This window comes from Castor canadensis, chromosome 13 (assembly GCF_047511655.1).
Source record: "Castor canadensis chromosome 13, mCasCan1.hap1v2, whole genome shotgun sequence".
Classification (NCBI taxonomy): Eukaryota; Metazoa; Chordata; class Mammalia; order Rodentia; family Castoridae; genus Castor; species Castor canadensis.
Genome location: NC_133398.1, coordinates 52739898 through 52763250, shown reverse-complemented (window position 1 = coordinate 52763250; position 23353 = coordinate 52739898). Strand labels below are relative to the sequence as shown.

General features: G+C 36.1%; 1 protein-coding gene across 9 annotated transcripts in view; it reads left to right on the top strand.

The window, feature by feature from the left end:
* Dennd4c (DENN domain containing 4C) overlaps positions 1-23353 on the top strand; it is a 119211-nt gene that overhangs the window by 37869 nt on the left and 57989 nt on the right. For all 9 annotated transcript variants that reach the window (XM_074051732.1, XM_074051736.1, XM_020182418.2 and 6 more), the window contains exons 2-8: positions 7704-8025; positions 12642-12894; positions 14560-14629; positions 16358-16527; positions 20194-20432; positions 22033-22099; positions 23242-23300. In XM_074051732.1, the coding sequence (XP_073907833.1) occupies positions 7721-8025; positions 12642-12894; positions 14560-14629; positions 16358-16527; positions 20194-20432; positions 22033-22099; positions 23242-23300 (1163 nt within the window). In that variant the 5' untranslated portion in view covers positions 7704-7720. The remainder of the gene's footprint in view (positions 1-7703; positions 8026-12641; positions 12895-14559; positions 14630-16357; positions 16528-20193; positions 20433-22032; positions 22100-23241; positions 23301-23353) is intronic.

Sequence of the window (23353 nt, the reverse complement as noted above, 5' to 3'; positions counted from 1 at the left end):
TTCCTAGCTTGTTGGTTGTTAGGAACATGGAATAAGACTTTGGACATGCTAATTTATATATATATATATATATTTTTTTTTTAATTTATTTATTTGCTGGGACTAGGGTTTAAATTCAGGGCTTCACACTTGCAAAGCAGGTGCTGTACTGCTTGAGCCATGATTCCAGTCTATTTTGCTCTGGTTATTTTGGAGATGGGGTCTTTTGAATTATTTGCCCAGGCTGATCTAGGACAGTGATCCTCCTGATCTTATCTTAAGTATCTAGGATTACAGGTGTGAACCACTGGTGCCTGGCTTTATTTTTTTGATAGGGTCTTGGTATATGTAGCTTAGGCTGGTTTCCAGTTTGTAATACTCTTGCCTCAGTCTCCTGAATGCTGGGATTACAGGTATGCACCGTTAAGGCTCATGAATTTACTCATACCAGGAATAAGAGAAGGAAATTTCATTAGAAGTTCTTGATTTCTTTTCTAACACACTCCAGTTATTTGATTGCATTGGAAAAGGAATTGAGAACCACACTCTAGACTAGTGCTTCTCAATTCTGGCTGTACTTCACAGTTCATTGAAAAAGTGTCCTCCCTCAGCCAAAAGAAGTGCTTCAGCTGCCTTAATTAAGGCTTTTATTTTAAATTTTCTCCCAGCCTAGAATGTTCTTCTTTTATTATGCAATTTGTTCCTTTTTTTTATTTAGAGTAATGCTTAGACCTTGCTTCTTTACCTCTTCAGGGAAGTTTTTTTTTTTCTTGATTGTACTATACAAATAGGTTCTGTTATTACCACTTACCTCTAACTTGTTTTAATTTTGATCATAGCACTTTATGGAATTGTAACTTTACTGATTATTTTCCACCCATAATATAGATTTAGTATTTCATTGCTTTAATTCCTTGCATTTACTTTAAATTAATTTTTTAATATAAAGTTTCCTCTTGAACATTTTATTTATTTTTTCCTTTAAAATAATTTTTAAAATTGCACTGGGGGTACATTGTGACATTTACCAAAGTTCTTATAATATGTCATAGTTGAATTCACCCTCCATCATTCTCCTTCTCCTTTATCCCTTACTTTCCCCACCCTCCCTGGGTTCCTGGAATAGTTTCAACAGTTTTCCATTTTCATACATGAGTACATAATAATTCCTTGCATTTATGGCAGTATTTAAGACTCAGTCAAGAGCTTCTCCCTTTAGCTGCAAAGCTGTAAAGTACTTACAAATAATCTAAATGAAAAATGTGTAGAGACTGAAGCTATGTCTTAGTGGTAGAGCACTTGCCAATTATATAGGAGGCCTTGGGTTTGATCCCCATCACTGTTAAGGGGTGCAAAAAAAAAAAATGAAAACCTAGGTGAAGAAAATCATGAAAGGTTTTTTTTTTTTAAAGAGGCCTAAATGCTAGGTGTAGTGATTCACATCTATAATCCCAGCACTCAGGAAGCTGGGGCAGGGGGATTGTGAGTTTGATTACAGCTCCAGTAATCTTAAAAAGCCAAAACAACAAACAAACACCCCAAAACAAAACAAAACACCTGAATAAAATGGAGAACCGTACCATCCTCCAGAGCACAGAATTTAGTAGTGATAACCATTCTCCTTAAATAATCTGTGTTTTAAAGCAGTTCCAAACAATAATCTCAGCTTTTGTACTCCTGAAACTTAATAATTTCGAATGAATGAGACTGTAAAGTTTTTAAAAAGGTGAGGAGAGCTGGGTGTGGGTGGCTCACACCTGTAATCCTAGCTATTTAGCAGGCAGAGATCAAGAGGATCACAGTTCGAAGCCAGCCTGGGCAAATAGTTCTCAAGACCCTATCTCAAAAAAACCCTTCACACAAAAGGGCTGGTGGAGTGGCTCAAGGTGTAGGCCCTGAGTTCAAACCCCAGTACTGCATAAAAAAAAAAAAAAAAGAGTTTACCAGATCGAGAGACAGAACTATTACAGTTGTACTAGCTTGGAAACTGGCTAATGGAACAAAATAGTTAGATTTTATAGGATGATTCATAATCTTTTGGAGTATGCTGTATATCAAATCCAGGCCCTTGCATATGCTAAGCATGTATTCTACCACTTAGTCACACCCCATGACCTAATACATGTGATTTTAGTGTACAATAAAGATGAAAAAAGAATTATTTGGGCTGTTGGAGTGGCTCAAGTGGTAGAGTGTCTGCTAGCAAAGGTGAGGCCCTGAGTTCAAACTCCAGTACCACCACCAAAAAAAAGGGCAACTTAACCTCTCTGTAGTCAATGGATGACATGTTTACAAATCTTACTCCGTAGAGCATTTGTAATCATACGACAGTTTGAGGGATGTGTGTCTCTTTACTATTCAGTTAGGGACTTAGTTAACTTGTCCTTACATTTTTTTCTCTCATGAAAAAAGACATTTCCCTCATTACATGACAGGCTAATTTGTTCTTAAACACTTTATATTATAGAGCAGTTTGAGGCTTCCATTACAATTGAGTCAGAAAACAGATTTCCCATATACCCCCCCCATTTCCATATACATATAGGCATAAGCTTACCCATTATCACTGTCCCCTAACTGAGTAGTACATTTTTTATGATTGCTGAACCTATATCGACACACAATTATCACCAAAGTCCATTGTTTACATTAGGGTTCACTCTTGGTATTATACATTTTGTGGGTTTAGACAAATTTATAATTATATTTATCTACCATTAAAGTATAACATAGAATAATTTTTCTGCTCCCCATATCTTCTGTACTCTGCTTACTCGTGCTTCCTTTCCCCTTAATCCCTGCCAAATGCTGATTTTTTTCATTGTCTCGTAGTTTTCCCTGTTCAGGTATGTCATATATTTGGAATCTTACAGTGTAGCCTTTTTAGAACAGTTTCTTTCACCTAGTAATGTGCACTTGAGTTTTCCCTTGCTTTCATGCCTTGATAACTTATTTCTCTGATTGTACCAATTTTTTTTTGGACATAGGGTCTTGCTATGTAATTTGGGCTGGCCTCAAATTTGAGGCCCTCCTGCCTCTGCCTCCTGAGTGGTAGAATTACAGGTGTGTACCACCATGTCCAGCTAGATGCACCAGTTTAATTATCTGTTCTCCTACCAAAGGACATTTTGGTTATTTCCAAGTTTTGGCAATGAGTAAAGCTACTCTAAATATCCATGTGCAAGTTTCTGTGGACATAAGTTTTCAACTCTTTTGGGTAAATACCAAGGCACATGATTGTTTGAGTCTATTTTAAAAGTGCATTTTGTGTGTGTGTGTGTGTGTGTGTGTGTGTGTGTGTGTGGTGTTGGAGATTGAACCCATGGCCCACATGTGTGCTAGGTAAGCCCTCTACCACTGAGTTATAGCCCTACATTTAAGAGAGTTATTTATTTATTTAATTAGGATATATTCATTGTACGGTGGGGAGGATTCATTATGACAATTCCAAATAGGCTTGTATTGTACATTGTTTAGATCACCCCACCATTTTATACTATCAGTTTAATATATAGTTACGTTCATTGGTTCATGAATCTTTAATGATGAAACTAAGCATTTAACTATGTTGTAGTATTTTTTAGTGGAATTTAGAAACTGTTCTTTTCTAGACTTTTTTTTTTTCCTCTCCCTCCCTCTCTCCTTCCCTCCATTCATAAAGACAATATCTTGCTACATAGCTCAGTTTAGCTTTGAACTCTCTACTCTCCTACCTCTGCTTCCCAAGTGCTGGGATTATAGGCTTGTACTACCATACATGGCTCTTTTCAAACTTTTAACCTTTAGAGTGAATATTCTTTGCCTTTGTGTTTTGCTTGGCCTTCTCAGTGTTTAAGAATTTTTATTTATTTTTTAAAAGAGTTTTAAAATTTGTTGCTAATGTTTTAAAACTTGATCTGAGGGTGTGGCTCAAGCAGTAGAGTGCTAGCCTAGCAAGCATCAAGCCCTTAGTTCAAACTGCAGTACTGCCCCCTCCCCCCGCCAAAAAAGAGTGGGGTGTGGCTCAAGTGATAGAGCACTTATCTAGCAATACTTTAAAACTTGAAGATGTACATAAAAACCCTGATTTCTGTAATAAAAGGCAAAAAAGGAAGTTCTGGCTTTTCCAAGTTCATTTGGTAGTAAGCTAGCTGCTGGTTGTATTTTCTAGTTCCCAGGGCAATTATATCCTGCCTGGCCTCCTTTAGGCATTTGCGTTTGCAATAATTCTTTACAGCACTCCTTTGCAAAACTTTCAGTGGCAGGTACAAAAATAGATAATTACATTACTGTTCCTGAAAGAGAGGAACTCATTTTATCTGAAATTACTTCAGTTTTGTCATTCTCTCACTCAGCCCAGTGTAACTGACCTTGATATACTTATCTAAAGGGAATCACCAAGTTTGTTTTTTAACATTGGTTAAATATAGTAAATAGCTTACTTTCCTTGTGTTTTAAACAAAATTCATTAATCATTTTGCATGGTTTAGGACACCAAGGAACACAGACTTACTTTGGGATTAAGGGGGTTTGGGGAGAGAATGCTGGAGATTGAACCCGGGACGTCACTTATGCTAGCAATCTACCACTGAACTACATCCCCAGACCTTTCTAAGATTTTTATTTTGAGATAGGGTCTCACTAAGTTGCCTAAGTTAGTCTCAAACTTGTGATCCTACTGCTTCAGCTTCTAGAGTACCTGGGGTTACAGGTGTATGCCACCACACTTGCCACATAATTTTTTTTTTGAAACTTAAAAAAATTAAAAAAAATCTTTTTATTACAATGAGAGGAATTGTGTGACTTACATTTAGTCTTATAAATTGAAGTTAATAGTGTTTTGTTTATGGTAACGAATTTGTTTATTGAAATGTATGCTTTTTAACCAGTATAGTAACATTAAATTAATTCTGAAAGATCATCTTTGCTATAGTTGGAAAATGAAATATTATTATTATTATTGTTATTTTCTGGTGCTGGAGTAACTCAGGGCCTACACCTTGAGCCACTCCACCAGTCCCTTTTGTGATGGTTTTTTTTCAAGATAGGGTCTCGAGAACTATTTGCTCAGGCTGGTTTTGAACTGTGATCCTCCTGATCTCTGCCTCATGAGTAGTTAGGATTACAGTCATGAGTCACGAGCGCTTGGTGGAAAATGAAATATAATTATTAAGCTGTGTGTCTAAGTTGATTTTTATAAATAGGTCTATTTTTTTCTTTTTTAACTATTATTTTTTGGTGGTTTGAACTCAGGGCTTCACACTTGCTAAGCAGGTGCCCTACTACTCTACCTCCAGTCCTTTTAGCTCTGGTTATTTTGGAGATGGGGTCTTGCAGAGTGTTTACTTAGGCTGAGTTTGAATCACAGTCCTCCCTATGTCAGCCTTCCAAGTAGTGAGAATTACAGGTGTCTGGCTTCAAAAGCTTTTAAAAAAAATTTCATTTTAGCAGTGCTGGGATTTGAACTCAGAGCCCTGCACTAGCCAAGAAGGACCAAAAGCTTTTCTTAATACACATTGTTAGGGTGTAGAGACAAGGGAGTCCTTGTACGTTATTGGTGAGATGGTACATTGGTTCACCTATTTTGGATTTAAGTATGGAGATTCTTCAAAAACTTAAAATTAGAGCTACTGTAAGATTCAGCAATTCCATTTCTAGGTGTCTATCCAAAGGAAATGAAGTCAGTGTCTTGAAGACATTTCTGCACCCCCATGCTCATTGCAGTATTATTCACTGTGGCCTTAGGAGAGACAACTTAGAGTCCATCACACATACTTACAGTGGAATACTACTCATAAAAAGATGGAATCCTGTCATTTGTAGCAACATAAATAGACTTACAGAAGTAAGGCAGACATAGATAAAACTTCATGATTTCCTCATATATGGAAGTTTAAAAATTGGAACTCATAAAAATAAAGAGCAATAGTGATTACTAGAGGCTGAGGAGGGGTTGTAAATTAGGATTCTTTTTGAGACAGGGTCTAGCCCAGGCTTTCATTATAATATTTCCATACATGCATATAATGTACTTTGATCAAATTCACATCCTCTCCTTCCTTCCTTCCTTCCTTCCTTTCTTCCCTTCCTTCCTTTCCTTCCTTTCCTTCCTTTCCTTCCTTTCCTTCCTTTCCTTCCTTTCCTTCCTTTCCTTCCTTCCTTCCTTCCCTCCCTCCCTCCCTTCCCTTCCTTCCCTTCTTTCCACTTCCCCCCCTTCCTCTCTTTCCCTCTCTCTCTTTCATCAATACTGTGGTTTGAACTTAGGGCCTCACATTTGTTAGGCAGGTCTTCTACTACTTGAGGCACTCCACCAGTTCTCTTTTGTGTTGGGTATTTTCAAGGCAGGGTCTCTCGAACTATTTGCCTGGGCTGGCTTTGAATAATTATCTTCCTGATTTCTGCTTCCTGAGTAGCTAGGATTATAGGAGGGTGCCACTGGTGCCCGGCACCTCTATTCTTTCTTCAACTCCCTTTTTTTCCTTTTATAATTTGTAATGGATTTCATTTTTCTATTTTTCTTTTTGGGCTGGGGTTTGAACTCAGAGCTTCACACTTGCAAAGCAGGCACTGTACTGCTTGAACTACACCTCCAGTCTGTTTTGCTCTGATTGTTGTAGAGATGGGGTCTTGTGGATTATTTGTCTAGGCTGGCTTTGCTCTACAATCCTCCTAATCTGTCTGTCTCCTGCATAACTAGGATTACAAGCGTGAGCTACTGACTCCCATGAGAAATCTGTTAGTATGATGGATTTACCATTGTATGTGATTTTTGCATCTCTTTTGTAGCTTTTGGTATTATTTACTTACTCTGTGTAGTGTTCTAACTATAACATGATATGGAGAAAGTCTTTTCTTCTTTGTCTGTTTGGTATTCTAAAAGCCTTTTGTACCTGGATGCTCATTTCTTTTCCAAGATTTGGAAATTTTTCTGCTATTATTGTATTGACTATTTTTGGGGGGAGGGGTGAGACTAGTGTTGGAGCTATACATTTGCAAAGCAGGCATTCTACCACTTGAGCCTCAACACCAGCCCAGGTTGGTCTTTAAATGGTGTCCCAAAGGTCTTGTTTGTTCTGTTTGTATTTTATTTTTTCCTTATTACTCATTTGCTGAATTTTCTAGCTCATATATCTTGTCTTTAAGCCCTGATAGGCTGTCTTTATTTTGACCCAGTGTGTTGATGAAGTTTTCAACTGAATTCTTTATTTGATTGAGCTTTTCTTTTCCTGAACTTCTATTTGATTTTTTTTAGGATTTCTGTATCTTTGTTGAATTTCTCTTTGATATCCTGCATGGTCTTCCTTATTTTATTTAGCTGTTTCTTTGTAATCTATTGGAATTCATCCAGGCATTTGTGTATTCTTTTTAATTGATTATTTTATGATCATTCTTTTGAATTCTTTGAAGTTATTGTCAGCCATTATTGTGGAATTGTTGACTTTTGAAAGAATTATATTGCCATGTTTTTTCATTTTTTATGCTTCTGCATTGGGATTTGTACATCTGAGGTAAAATGAAAGGAATACTATTATAATAAGTTGTGTTCCAAATGAATTTAAAGTAGTTTGTAGGAGGGAAAAGCTAACAAGATGATAGCAGTAGCCTTCTATACAATGACAATTTGATTATAAATCTTAACTGAAGAGTATTGTTGCTCATTATTGCCACCTCAAGGATATTTTAATTTTAGTGAGTCATGATTAAATGTTTTGTTTAATTGATGTTTCTCTCTCCCTCCCCTTTAGGAAAGAGAACAGCAGCCATGATAGAAGACAAAGGTCCAAGAGTGACAGACTACTTTGTTGTGGCAGGTCTCACCGATACATCCACTCTTTTGGATCAAGAAATAAATCGTTTAGATACTAAGTCAACTGGACCTAAGGCTCCAATTACAGACATTGCTGTTATCATCAAATCTGCTGGAGAAACAGTACCTGAAGGTTATACCTGTATTGAAGCCACTCCATCAGCACTTCAAGCAAACTTGAATTATGGAAGTCTGAAAAGCCCAGAGCTTTTCCTATGTTATAAGAGAGGGAGAGATAAACCACCCCTTACAGATATTGGGTATGGTGACTTTTCTTTTGTTTTCATGAATGGAATAAACTTTGTTTAATATACAGTTGTAGAAATCTGAAGTTCTTATTGGTTTTATTATTATTTGTTACTTCAAGATTAAGTATAGTAATACATTACATTATCTGTATGTTTCTTTACTGAATTTATCTGCATTTCACCTGAACTGTAAGACCATTTCCTTTCATATTGAAATGAAAGCATTAGACCCTGAAATGTGATTTCATTTCTGTTGTGCTTATGAGATAGGCTTATTTATTAAATGTAAAAGAATGAGATTATATAATAAAGGACACCACATTTTTAAGGAGCTACTTGGCTTACGTGATGCATTTTTATGAAGCAAAGCAACAGTTCTGTTTTTAAAAATACACTTGGGGACTGGGGTTGTGGCTTACTTTGCCTGTCATGCATGAGGTCCTAACTTTTATCCCTAGCACTGCAGAAAACAACAACAAACCCCCCCACAATTGTGTTAGGAGGTTTTTTTAGTGCTGGGTGGAGAGTATTTATAGCTTAGGAGGAGTGTTGTTGTCATGAAATATTTAATATCTAGTCAGTAGTCATCAAAGAAGATTATTCTTTGTAAAAGACTACCTAGGCCTTTTCTAAGAATATTTACATTGATTTTAATGTAAAAATAATGTTTTTAGGACTGGAGGTGTAGCTCAAGTTGTAGAGTGTCTGCCTAGCAAGTACAAAGCCCTGAGTTCAAACCCCCAAAAAGAAAAGGTTTTAGAATATCCATAGTAATTTACCATATGTGCATATCATGTGTTAAGTTGTTCTTATTATATTTATCATTACTGAAAAATAAATTGTGTAGTGTAGTGTTGAACAACACTGTGAAAGTCATTTTGTCTCATTCCTGATCTTGGGTAGAAGCTTTCAGTTTTTACTTCTGAGTATATTATGATATTAACAATTTTTTCAAAAAAGTATTTTTCTTTTCTTTTTTTGGTGGTACTTGGGTTTGAACTCAGGGCCTCACACTTGGTAGGCAGGCATTCTACCACTTGAGCCAGTCTGCCAGCCCAAAAAGCCGTTTTCCATGTTGACAGAGTTTTCTTCTATTTCTAGTTTTCTGAGAGATTTTATCATGTAGGTATGTTGGATTGTCAAGTGCCTTTTTGTCAATGTGATGATCATATGATTTATTTTGTTCTGTTAATGCTGTACAGTAGACTCTTGGTATCCGTGAATGTATGGTATCAAGGAGACCTTTAGGTAAACTGGAGAATGCTCAGAATGCATAGAGTTTAAACACTCTTAATGATAACCTGGGGACTGACTGAGAGCATCTCCATTTCAGTTGAGGTGTGTAATGTGTGTCCCCCCCCACTTTTTTTTTTTTTTTTGGACAAGGCAGGCTTACTGTTTGGTTTTCTCATATTGAATCTCAGTCTCTCTTGCTTCCCTCCCCTCTTTCTCCTTGTCTTCAGACAGGGTCTCACTTAGTTGCCCAGGCTGGCCTTAAACTCTTAATCCTTCTGCTTCAGGCTCTTGAGTGCTGGAATATAGGCATGTACACTACCATGCCTGGCTTTTCTTAAAAATTTTCAAGGAGTTTTTTGGTGGTACTGGTGTTTTAACTCAGGGCCTTGAGCTTGCTAGGAAAGCTCTCTACCACTTAAGCCACACTCCTAGCCTCAGTAATTATGTATTAGGAAGATGAGCTTTTATTGAAATGGGATAGCTAACAAATATTTTCTCCAAGATAAGAGGTTCTCTTTTGGCTTGGTTTAGGGTATTTTTTGTCATGTGAAGTTAATTTTATGCACTTTATTTCTCTGCTCTCTTACTGCTTCTTGACTTTGAGTCATAGAATTGTCAGATCATTGGGAGTTCTTTCTAGCACCTACCATGAAGTATACATAGAATTTTTTTTTTTCAAATAGCAGTTTATTTTCTAATGGCAGTTATTCAAGCACTGCTCATTGAGTTTGACCTGGAACTCTGTGGATCCCTCATTGACCTCAGATCTATAATTCTTCAGTTCTTCTACCTCAGCTTCCTGAGTGCTGGGATTATAAGTGTATGCCACCACACCTAGCTTTAACTGCCTATTAAATTTAAAAGACCCTTTTCTCCTTAGTATTTTGAGATGATACCTTCATATACTAGATTTCTCTAGTGTTCCATTGTTCTCTCTGTTCACTAGGTTGCTGATATTATCTGATATACATAAATAATAAAGATACCTCTTGGTATCTTTCATGTGTTTTGGCCCTTTCTGTCAACAAATATCTATTTGTATTCTTTTCCTACTTTTTAAAAAAACAAAGCATTTTGATTTGTTTTTTGATCTTGCTATTTATATCAGGATAAAGGTCTTATCACATTTTAATATTTGGCTGGATTTGAAGAGCTTTATGGAAATGAAATTCACATATAATTCAGTTATTAAAGTGTACTGCTCAATAGTGTTTAGAGACCTGTGTAGCCATCACTGTAATCCATTTAGAACATTTTCATCACTCTAAAAAGAAACCCTGAAACTAATCATTAGCAACCCCTCGACAATCTTCCTTCCCACCCTCTGCCCTCAGGCAGCTGCTGCTCTGCTTTCTGTCTCTGACTTTGCCTGATCTGGACATCTCATATAAATGAAGTCATGCCATACCCGGTGTTTCCTGACTGGCTCCTTTCACCTAGCACACGTAGGTTCATCACAGTGTACCTTGTGTCAGTACTTCACACCTTTTTATTGCTAAACAGTGTTCTGTTGTACAGTTATAGCACATTATATGGCTATGATGCGTAATAATTGTGGTATGAGTACTTGTGTAAAACGTTTGTGGGTATCTTTTCATTTTTCTTGGGTATAGACCTAGAGTAGATTTGCTGGGTTATGTGGAAACTCCGTACTTACCCTTTTGAGGAACTGTCAAACTGTTCCAAAGCAGCTGATTCTGCCAGTGGTGTATGAGGATTTCAGTGTCTCCACGTCCTCACCACTGTCTTACTGATTATAGCCATCCCAGTGGATGTGAAGTGATATTTCACTGTGGGATTTTTTTTTTTTTTTTTTTTTTTTTGTGGTACTGGGGCTTGAACTCAGGGTCTACACCTTGAACCACTCCACCAGCCCTTTTTTGTAAAGGGTTTTTCGAGATTGGGTCTCATGGACTATTTGTCCAGGCTGGCTTCAAACTGCCATCTTCTTGATCTCTGCCTCCTGAGTAGCTAGGATTATAGGCATGAGCCACTGGCGCCTGGCTGCATATCTTTTTTCAGCAAATATTTATTTGTATTTTTTGCCAACTTTTTAAACACCTAAACATTTTATTTTAAACATTTTGTTTTGTTTTTGGACTCGTTCAGCACAGGCTGGCCTTGAACTTGAGGTTCTCCTGCATCAGCATCCTGACTGCTAGAATTACAAACATGTACCATCATGTTCAGATTTTTTTGTTATTATTATTACTTTTTTTGGCCCGGGTACTGGGGATAACCTTGCACTTGCTAGGCAAGCACACTACAACTTGAGCCATGCCTCCTTCTCTTTTTTGCTATAGCTATTTTTGAGGGATAGTCTCATGCTTTTGAGCAGGCTGGCATTGAACCACAGTCCTCCTATCCCCACCTCCCAAGTAGCCACAGATTGCAGATGTGAGCCATCATGCCTGGCCTTGAGTTTTGTTTTTTGAAACAGGGTCTCTCTATATAGCCCAAGCTCTCTTGGAACTCACTGTGTAGCCCAGGCTCACCTCAAAGTTAGGATTCTCCTGCTTCAACCTCTTGAATATTAGAATTATATTTTTGTGCCATTATGCTAGAATTTTTTTCTTTTTTTTTTTTTTTGGTGGTACTAGATTTTGAACTCCAGCAGGTGCTCTGTGGCTTGAGCCACTTCAGTCTAAGGCTTTTTAAAAATTTTTTCATGGTTCTAGGGTTTGAATTCAAGGCCTTATCTTGCTAAGCAGGTGGTCTACCACTTGAACCACACCTCTAGTCTCATTTTGAGGATTTTTTTTTTTTTGAGCTTTGAACTCAGCCTCGTGCTTGCTACGCAGGTATACAGTCTGGGGATTTTTAAAGAAAAAAAAAACTTACAGAAATTATGAAGGAAGTTTTTGTGAAACCATCTAAATACTTGATAAAACTTGTAGGGCTTGACTTGAGGATGTTTGTGTGGTGTTACCCATTTCTTTTTTTTTTTTTTTTTTTTCCAGTACTGGGGTTTGAACTGAGGGCCAACACCTTGAGTCATTCAACCAGCCCTTTTTGGTGAAGGGTTTTTTCAAGATAGCGTCTTGAGAACTATTTGTCCAAGCTGGCTTCAAACCACCATCCTCCTGATCTCTGCCTCCTGAGTAGCTAGGAGTACAGGCATGAGCCACCAGCACTCTGTGACCCATTTCTTTCTTCATATGTATATTGTAATAAATAATAAAAAAAATTAAGTTGTTTTATCCTAAGCCTCTCAAATTATATACTAGCTTTTGAAAATAATTCAGGAATTTATGGTTCTTAGAGTAATAATTTTAGTTTTGGCTTGTAATTGAGATTTGAAAAATAACAGCAGAGATTAAGTTTTTGTTTCAAGACAAAAACCAGTATTAACCTGAAAACTGTCTTTCTCTCCCTCCCTCCTTGCCTTGCAGAGTGTTATATGATGGGAAAGAAAGGATTATTCCAGGCTGTGAAGTGATCTACGCCACGCCCTTTGGTCGCTGTGCCAATGTCAACAACAGTTCAACCAGTTCACAAAGAATCTTTATTACCTTTAGGAGGGCTCCTCCAGTTCGACCCCAGAACTCCTTGGCTGTAACTGATATCTGTGTAATTATAACCAGCAAAGGAGAAACTCCTCCTCATACCTTCTGCAAAGTTGACAAAAACTTAAATTGCGGCATGGTAAGAATAAAGTTGTTTCATTTTAAAACAAACCAAGAGGGGGTAGTACTTTTGTACTTCTGTTTGCTATTCGGTATGTAGTTTATTCTCATATTTTTATGATTTTTATGTTTTTATTATTTTTAGCTCTAACTTTTTTTTTTTAACGGTGTTGGGAAACTCTCACATGCCAGGTCAGTGCTCTACCACACGTTACATCCCCAGCTAATTTCTGTGTTCATAGTAATTTCAAAAATTCTACCTGACAATTTAGAATAAATCAGAATGAATATGCAGAAAAAGATACCTTAATGAGGGATTTTTTGCTTTTATGTTTTGTTTTGTTTTTTTGAGGCAAAGGTTTCACTCTGTAGCTGAGGATGGTCTGGAAAAGGCTGTGTATGCCCATGCTGGCTTAGAACTTGCAATTCCCCTGCCTTACCTTCTTCAGTGCTGGGATTGTAGGTGTGCACCACCGTGCTTGGCTTTTTTTTTTTAAATCCTAATATTGTTTATGTTATGGCAACATGGAAGTTTTATTAACTTTTGGTATTTGGTGATATCTTTAAGGACAATTGTGGAGAGATTGGGCAGGAGTGCCCCTTTATTTTAAATAATGTGATTTTTGCACACTTATTTTTTGAAAAGACCAGTAAGGAAGAAAATTGATCATATATATTTAATTTATAGTTAAGACTGATTTATTGTGAAAAAACCTTCAGGTCAAACTAGCCTTATTTATTTATGCCATGTGTCTATAGCTCTTCATGAAGACAGGGTGGTCTCTGAGGCCATGACTCCATAGCACTTCAGTGGTCCTGGTCTTTCCTAGTTCTGGCTACACTGCCCCCTCCACTGTGTGCTTTCACTTTCAAGCAGAGGCAGTCTTGGTTGTAGAATTTTAAAACTTTTTGAAGCTGCACTTACCCTTTTAGTGTTTTCAACCATGCTTTGCTGTATTTTGCACTATATAATCTATTCAATAAACATAGATTCTGAGTTTTCTGTTTGGTGCTGGGAGTTACCCAGGTCCTTGCACATGCTAGGCATGCACTCTACCATTGAATTATATCCTCAGTAAACATAGGGTTTTTTTTTTTTTTTCCAGTTCTGGGGCTTGAACTCAGCCTCACACTTGTTAGGTACTCATTGCTTGCTTCACTCTGCCTGCTCATTTTTTTGCATTAGTCCTGGACTAAAACATAGGTTTTAATGAAAAAACTTATTGTTTTGTTTTGTTTTTTTGTGTGAGAGGGGTCACTATGTAGCCCAGGCTGGCCTCAAACTCACAATATTCCTGCCTCTGCCTCCTGAGTGTTGGGATTACTGTTATATACTGCCACATCTGGCTAAAAATAGGTTTTAAATAAACTTTTATGAATGAATAAATAAAATCTCTAGATGACATTCAAGAAAATCAATTTCTAGCTGGGTACTTGTGGCTCATGTCTATAATCCTCACTACTTAGGAGGTAGAGATTGGGAGGATCACAGTTTGAAGCCGGCCAGGCAAATAGTTCTCAAGGACCTATCTGGAGAAAAACCCATCACAGTAAAGGGCTGGTAGAGTGGCTTAAGGCGTCGGCCCTGAATTCAAACCCCAGTATTGCCAAAAACCAAAAAAACCAAAAATCAATTTCTTACCACTTTTTTGTCTTTTTGTAAAACCTAATTTATCTTTTACAGTGGGGTTCCAGTGTGTTTCTATGTTATAAGAAGTCTGTGCCTGCTTCAAATGCAATAGCATATAAAGCTGGTGAGTGCATTAAAGGTTTTTTTCTGTTATTATAGATACTGGAGCACATTTACATTGGCCTAGAAGAGACAAAATATATTCCCTTAGGTAGTTTGTGGAAAATACCTATTTATAAAATTTGAATTAGCTGTAATTTCAACATGTAAAGGCCTAAGTATTCTTAAATGTATTGTATACTACAAGATATACTAATATGCCTACCCCTGTGTACTGTTGATTAAATTTAAACTTTTATCCAAAGCAAGCATATGTGGAATAAACATTCAGGCTTTTGGGCTGCACTAATAGATTTAACAATTTAAGGGAAAACTGCTTACTCTCTGACCTTTTTATATTTTGGCAATCAGAAAGATATCAAGACTGCATCTTTTCTTATATATTTCCTTCTCTTATCTTTGTGTGTCTGATTTGAAACCATATGTTACTTGCCATGAAAGGTGGACTTGCTTCCTTTTTCCCTTGTTGCAAAGAATCAGCTATGTGAAGGAGAGGAGGCCTGAGAGACTTTTCTCCATGAAGTTTTTGAGAACTCTTTCGCCACATTCTTACTGCACAGTAAAGTGTCAAGGGCTATAAAGATATAAGTGTGACCTCTTCATCCCACTGGTATGGTGGGCTAAAATCTGAAAATACAGGTATGCTCCAGTTGTAAATACAAGAGATACTGGAATACTTCTTTGTGAAAGGAAGCAATGCCAATTAGTTTTTGATTATGCTCAGTTTTTGAAATGAAGTATTACTTCCTGGGGAAGTCAGGCAAATCCATATTTGAAAACTCTTGATTGTCCTCATAAAAATATTTATGCTAATGAATCAAACCACTTATTTTATGATATAAAAATAAAGGAAATAACTAGTACTATAAAATTCAGTATCATTTTAAAGTATGGTACTGTTAATATTGCTGTAATGTGTTGAATGTATATAATTTTCTAAGGTGTTTTCTTTTTTGGGGCATGGGGTAGGGAGAAGGTATCACTTCAAACAAACCTTGGCTAGTAGGGCTTGAAAAAATATTTAGGTATTTGATGTGAGATGCTCATTTTAGAATACAGACTTAATGTGGACTTAAAATTCTATTTTCGAATTTTTAACTTGACTAGTCTGAATATTGGTGACATTAGAGGCTAATTAATTGATGGGGTGTGGCTTCTTTGTTCAGAAGGGCTTTGTTATAGTTCTCAGAGTGCTCCCTGCCCTTACTCCTGGGTCTCTCCTACTCTACTCCATCTGAGGAGTTTCTGTTTCATCTCTTTTTCATGTTGCATGCCTTTATATTGCTTCTCTGTCAACATGAGTGTAGGAGATGTAATAATTTTTCTTGCCTTGGAATTTTTTCATAACACTTTTTCCTTCCCTGAATTTTCTCCCAAAGACTAAATGAAATAGTTGGTAAATTTTCCTGTATCTTTCTGATCATTTTCCACAAGGTGTTGGCATATGTAGAAAAAAATACATTTAAGATTGGTAATCAAGATTGGCTATCTAGTGTCTTAGTTATTGTTTTTTAATACATTTTCAGAGCTTTAAGTCAGTGAGCAACATATAAAGGGTAAATTTGTTAGTTTAATTTCTGTTACAGCAAGAGAAAAAAATTGGCTTTTGAAATTTTACACAAATATTTCCAAGAAATTTGTTATTAAAATATACTATTAGAATGTATCACATATAATTTATGTAAAAGTAACTTTTGAAAGAACACTTAACCATTGTCATCTTCTCCAAAAGGTTTAATTTTTCGGTATCCAGAAGATGACTATGAGTCCTTTCCACTCTCAGAATCTGTGCCTCTCTTCTGCCTGCCTATGGGAGCCACCATTGAATGTTGGGATCCTCAAACCAAATACCCACTTCCAGTTTTTTCAACTTTTGTCCTGACAGGTTCTTCAGCTGAAAAGGTATGTTTTTGTTTTAGTGATTAAACCTATTTTGTCTGTGTTTTTATCCTATAAAGTGATTAATATGACATAAGCTTTATTTGAATGTTAGAATTATTGGGACAGAAGACATTAAATTTGTACTGTAATGCCCAAAGTAGAAATCAGATGGAAATTGTCATCAATGTGGTTATGTCCCTAGAACTTCTGCACAGTAAATATAGTCTCCTTGGAGAGATATGCCCCCAAACCCAGACCTCAGAATTAAATTATTATAACAGTTCAGAGTCATAGATACCAAGGCAAGAATCAGCATAATGCAGTACAAAGTTAGATTAGCGCTTCAAGACATTGAAATGATAGAATGACAATATAAAAGATATTTTATATTGAATATATGATTGAAGTGATTCAAGGCCTAAAAGTGACTCAAAATATCAAGGAAAGAGCATATGTTTAACAAATAAGTAGATTGGAAAAAGGAAATATAGTCTTTAAAATTCAGTGAATTGTTTCAGTGACAGACAAGTTATATCTGAAAGGAGAGTCAGTGTAGTGGGAGATAGATTTTCTTTTTTTGTTTCCTTTTAGTGCTGGGGATCAAATCCAGGGCTCTGCACATGCTAGGCTAGTACTCTGAGAGGTAGATTTTTTTTTTTTTTTTTTTGGTGGAACTAGGGTTTCAACTCTAGGTCTCTTGCTTGATAGGCAGGTGCTCTACCATTTGAGTCACACACCCTAGCCCTTTTTTGCTTTGTTTACTTTTTTAGTTAGGCTAAGTGCTTTTAGTTAGTTGCAATCAGACTGTGATCCTCTCACCTAAGGCCTTCTGATACAGCTGGGACCACAGGCATTGCCAACATGCCTGGCTTGTCAATTGAGATGGGATCTTGCTAACTTCTTTTTCCTGGGTCAGCCTTGAATCCTGGTCTTCCTGATCACCACCTCCTGAGTAGGATTGTAGTCATGAGCCAAGATCGATTTTCTTAAATGTGTCACAAACAAAGGTAAAAACATACAAAGGAATTAAAAATGTGGAGAGCAGAATCACAAGATCCAGTAAGTGTTTAATAAGTTCTAAATAGTGAGACTAGAAAAGAAAAAGACAACCAACACATATTGGTTGGTTGAAAATTTTCCAAAGATGGTAGAAAGTTAAATTTTTCATTAAAGATGCTCTCTGAACTTTCAGCAGAAAAATAAATTAATAAATAAAAATCATCTTTTCTCACGTCATAAGTAAAACCATGAAACACCAAAGACAAAAACAGATAAAAAGACAGTAACTGTCTTATATAAAACATATTGTATAAAGCAGTCATGATATATAAAATGATAGGTTAAATAAAGAGAAGGCAAAAAGAGAGATAACAGCAGAAACTGGAAAAACTAAAACTTTCATAGGAAATCTGATAAAGTAAGCAATGTTATTGAAAAAACATAACTAACCAAAGTTGATTTATGTGGCTCAAACAGTCTATCCGTGGCCTTGTACTATAAATTTATAATCTCTGTATTAAGGATAGTGTATATAAAGTATCCAGCATAGTGTCTGGAACATCATTAATAAATAGTAAGTGAAGGTCCGTGTTATGTTTATTTGTTGCCTACAACCAAGTTAACTTAGTAGCTCAGTAATCATTTATAGTTTCTCTGGTTGAACTGAAAAATTAAAAACCTTCAAATGCTTAAAGAGTTAGCAATTTATTTTGACCAATAGATCACAACAAAGCTTCATTGAGATGTGATTATTGGTGGTCTGCTAGGTTTATTCATTAGTTAGGAGATACTGGTACTTAAGTGTTGACATGAAAGGAATTTCTGCACATGCTTTTGTTACAAACTCTGAGATTACTTTGGTGGTACTGGGATTTGAATTAGGACCTTGGGCTTGCTAGGTCTGAGATCACTTTGAAATAGTTGTATCTGATAATGTTGCGTCTGTCAAGGCAAGGGTTAATGTGCTGTATTTTAAATGACAAGTAGTTAGAAGATGTGTAAAATTACAGAGAGGATTGATTGTGAGAAGGAAGGCATGGGTATGATAGAAATGCTTCACAAAGGAAGTGATATCTTACCAATATCAGAAGGAACCACCAAAAAATACAAAGACACAGCATTATGAAATAGTGTATGTCACTAGTTGATATTATTATAGGTCTGTGTCATTTTACATGACTAGTAGGTGCTACCCAGAATTGAGAGCATCATGCCATTCACAGGGACTGTGACATTTTACCTGTCCAAGCTGCATCCCCAGCCCCACTGTGGGCTTTTGAAAGATCAAGTTAGTAGCTTAAAAGGACTATCCATAGTGGGGTTTCTATGAGACTGGGACTTACTACAGTAGTTCCTTTGAGATGTGGTGAGTGAAAGTGGAGATGAGAATGACTTCCAGGTTTCTGAGTGAGACTGGGAAGCATTATTATTGAATGAGATTGGGAGCATTGGAAGAAGCATGTATGTAATGAGCTCACTTTTGAAATAATGGTTTTTGATACTTAGGGAACATTCATTTAGAGATGTTGCCAAATCATTTGGAAATAAGAGTTGAGTTTAGGAGAAAGTCAGACAGAACTAGATATAAAGAATAAAGATTTGTGTTTTGTAAGTATAGTGGTTATAGTTAAAACCCTGAGAGAATGAAAATTTCCCAACAGAATTAGAAGAGAAGTGTGAAATTAGAACCCTGGGAAAAGCCAATATTTAAGTTATGGGTAACAGAATTGGATCTAGTATAGAAAAGAAAAAAGTCACCAGAGAATAAAGAGAAATTTAAGTATCGTCAAAGATAACAAAGGAATAAAGAGTTTAAAGATAGGACTGTCAGCTGTGTGTTGTGTTATAAAGAGATCAAAAGGAATTAAGTACTGAAGGTATTTCAGCTAGAAATATTTTGGTGGGACTAGGGTTTGGATTCAGGGCTTCAAGCTTGCAAAGTAGATGCTCTACTGCTTGAGCCACACCTCCAGACCTTCATTGGAGCTCTTGATCAGAATTGCTTTAGTGGAAATAAAATGTAGATTGTAGTGGATTGAGTCTTTAAAAAAATTAGAGATACTTAATGTAGATGAACAACTCAGTTAAAGGTGTGTGACCAAAAAATCTGGGAGAAGTAAGTAATTAAGACCATATAGGGGCCTGAAAGTTGAAAATTACTGAAGGGATAAAGGGAATAAAACGTTTACATATGACTGACAAACAGGTGTGGCTTATGTCATATATTAAAAATTAACTCAATGATACAGCACTTGCCTAGTATGTTCAAAGCCTTGGGTTGGATCCCAAGCTTCATAAAACAAATAAAAATAAAAAACCAAAACCCACACTAAATTGAACATGTTTCAAAGACTTCAAGAGCTAAAATCAAAAACTCTTAGCAAAACACTTAGAGGAAAATCTTCATGATATTGGACTGGCTGGTAATTTTTAAAATTTTTTGGATAAGACTGGGGTTTGAACTTAGGGCTTTGTGCTTTACAAAGTACAAAGCAGGCACTCTACTGCTTGAGCCATGCTTCCAGTCCATTTTGTTCTGGTTGTATTGGAAATGGGGTCTTAAACTGCAATCCTCCTGATCTCAGCTTTCCAAGTAGCTAGGATTATAAGTGTGAGCCACCGGTGCACGGCTGAGAAATTAATTTTTAAAAACTCAAGTCTTAACAACAGAATTCTGTTACTCTATAGGTATATGGAGCTGCCATCCAGTTTTATGAACCTTATTCTCGGGAACTTCTAACAGAGAAACAGCTTATGCAACTGGGCCTGTTGACACCTGTGGAGAGAAAAATGGTCTTCAAATCCATCAATTCAAACAAATGCATTTGTTTACTTTCACACTGGCCTTTTTTTGACGCTTTTAGAAAATTTCTTATGTTTATTTACAAACTTTCCGTGTCTGGACCACATCCTCTTCCCATTGAAAAGTACGTATAATGATTAGAGTGCTGTCTGGTGGAAAACTAGATGTATAAATGTGCATTTCATTGTTTAACCTTTAGCTGTAAAGTTGCCAGGGAAGGTGAGTCATAGTCACCCTACTTTTTACTTTCTCCCTTCTCTACCTGAATCATTAACAGAACTTAAAATTGAAGAGTGTTGGTAAAGATGGTCAAATATGACTCAAATTTTGAGAATTCAGCTGAAGAAGTAACTCATAAAAATTTGTTGCATGTATTCTTCCTATGTATTCTCTAATATACCATCTATACAAGTGGCAATCCTAGTTTTAAGTATAAAACATCCCTAAACTGATGTAGAAATTAGTAAGAGTGAGTTTCCTTTGATTGGTAATTCTCTTTATTGTAGAAATCTTTTGTAATCAAGTAAAATAGATGTGGAGCCACCTGTTTTAAACTGTCTTTTCTGACTCCTAGTGGCACAGTACTTCTTTTGATTGTTGTATATAACTTACGTACTCTTACAACAAAGCAAGAAGTATCAAAAGCTTTGTAAACTTACCACAATTTGATATAGAAATAGGGTTTCAACTTTAATATACTCATGGAATGTTGATTTAACAGTTCATAGTTCTATTAAACTATTAAAGTTCATTTAACTTGTATTTGTCAGATTAATTTGAAAATTTTTAAGTAAAATTCCATATTAGTGACAAGTTAGTAAGCTTAAGAATCAAGATTCTTTGACTAGTTTGTGAAAATAAAGTCACTGTATGTGCTTTTTCTTTTTTATTTATATATTTTGGTCTGTATTGGCATTTGAACATAGACCTTGTACTTGCTAGGCAGGTGCTTTACCACTTGAGCTACACCCCCACCAGTGTTTTTCAGTTAAGAGCTTAGAACTTTGGAGAGACTTAAACATTATTTCAAGGTGGAGATACAGAGTGGATAAGTGGTTTGTTCAAAGTCCTACTAGTAAATCTAGGATTAATTCTGTATTAGTGTTAATACACTATATCACAGTAAGTTGCTCCTTTATTGGCACTGATAACTAGAGGTGTAAAAATTAGCTTCCTTCTGAGAGCTGTTTTTCTGGTATTTTATTTTTCTGGTAAATTATTAAGTACATCGTACATTTCAGAATTTTAGTGGGCATTTATTTACATTAAGATACTTTCTTTAACATAAGTTAATGATATTTGGTGATTTTGGGGGTGGGGAATTGAGATAGGGTCTTCCTATGTAGTCTAGGCTAGCCTCAAACTCACAGTCCTCCTGCCTCAGCCTTCCAAGTGCTGGGATCACAGGTGTGCATGCATGTAGTGATACTTCAGATTTTTTAAAATCTATCTAGGCACTGGTGGCTCAGGCCTATAATCCTAGCTACTTGGGAGACTTAGACCTGGAGGATAACAGTTTGAGGCCAGCCCTGGCAAATAGTTTGAGAGATTCCCCATCTCCAAAATAATCAGAGCAAAATGAATTGGAGGAGTGGCTTTAAGTAGTAGAGTACCTGCTGTGCAATCGTGAAGCCCTGACCCACCGCCCCCCCCCCAAAAATTGTTAAAATATATGAAGCATTTTAGAAAAGTAATTATGGTCTTTATTTCACAATCTTTTCTAGGCACATTTCACATTTTATGCAAAACATCCCTTTTCCTTCACCACAAAGACCAAGAATCCTTGTACAGGTAATGGAAAATGACTATTTTGGGAGATCTCTGCATATGCTCATTCTAGTCATTGCAGAATGGGTTCCCATAGCCCTTTGAGTTTGACATGAGGCATTATGCACTTGTAAAGTCCCTCAGTCGTTTTTATTATATAAAGCCTTACTGCATATTCTTTCTTTTATTTTTATATATATATATATATATATATATATATATATATATATATATATATATATATACTGCATATTCTTTCTTAGAGAGTTTTGGATTCTAGATGTACAGGATTGGAATAATTATAATTTTGATTCACGATGTTGGCATTATTGTTTATAAAGGCCATGACTAGTCTAACTTTAATAATGTAAACCCCCAAGTTCTGTTATGGTCATTCTGAATATCAGAGTGACTAATGTTAAATAAGAAATGAACTGTGGTTGGAGGAGGAATCTGAAACTGTCTATAATAGTACTTCTCAAATTGTGTATGCCACAGAACTGGTTTCTTTTTCTTTCTAATAAATGGCAGAACTACGTGTTTATATACCTTGTGATATGTATAACTTAACCATGTGAGAGCAGTATAGAATGAACACATCTGTACCCTGTCCACAGGCAGGATTCCACAGATTGTTTGCTTGGATGTAGAATTGGGGTCAGATTGCCATAAAAGTTGCTAAATGTTTTGCTTTCCATTTCTATATTATTTTCTTGGACAAAAGTTTGTATACTGGCACCTTGAGTCGTACTGGTCTAAAGAGTCAAGTTGATTAATATTTTTGTAAGATATTCTCTACATTGTATATGGTAGGGGTAAGCCAGATATTAGTGATCTTGAATGCATTTCATTTCCACAAGCATTACTATATACCAAACAACTACCATGTGCTTACCATTCTGTTGAGTAAATAAATTTAGGGGTTTATAAAAAAGCAATTATTCTGAAAGTTTTAAGTAACTGCATTGTAGCCAATTAACTGTCAAAACTCAAATTAACAATTTAAAAAGAAATAATACAAATACCTCTAAATAAATATAGCTATCATTTTACATCTTAGTATGTTTCAAAAATATCTGTCTGCATATTAAACTAGTTTCTATTTTCCCTTGATCTATTAATTTCAAAATTGCTTTGGTTAATTTATCTTTTTCTGTTTGTTTAAGCTGTCAGTCCATGATGCATTAATATTATCACAGCCAGTTTCTACACCTTTACCACTAAGGTAATTAATGATATTTCTTCTTTCTTTCCTCCCTCCTTGTTTGGTGCTGGACC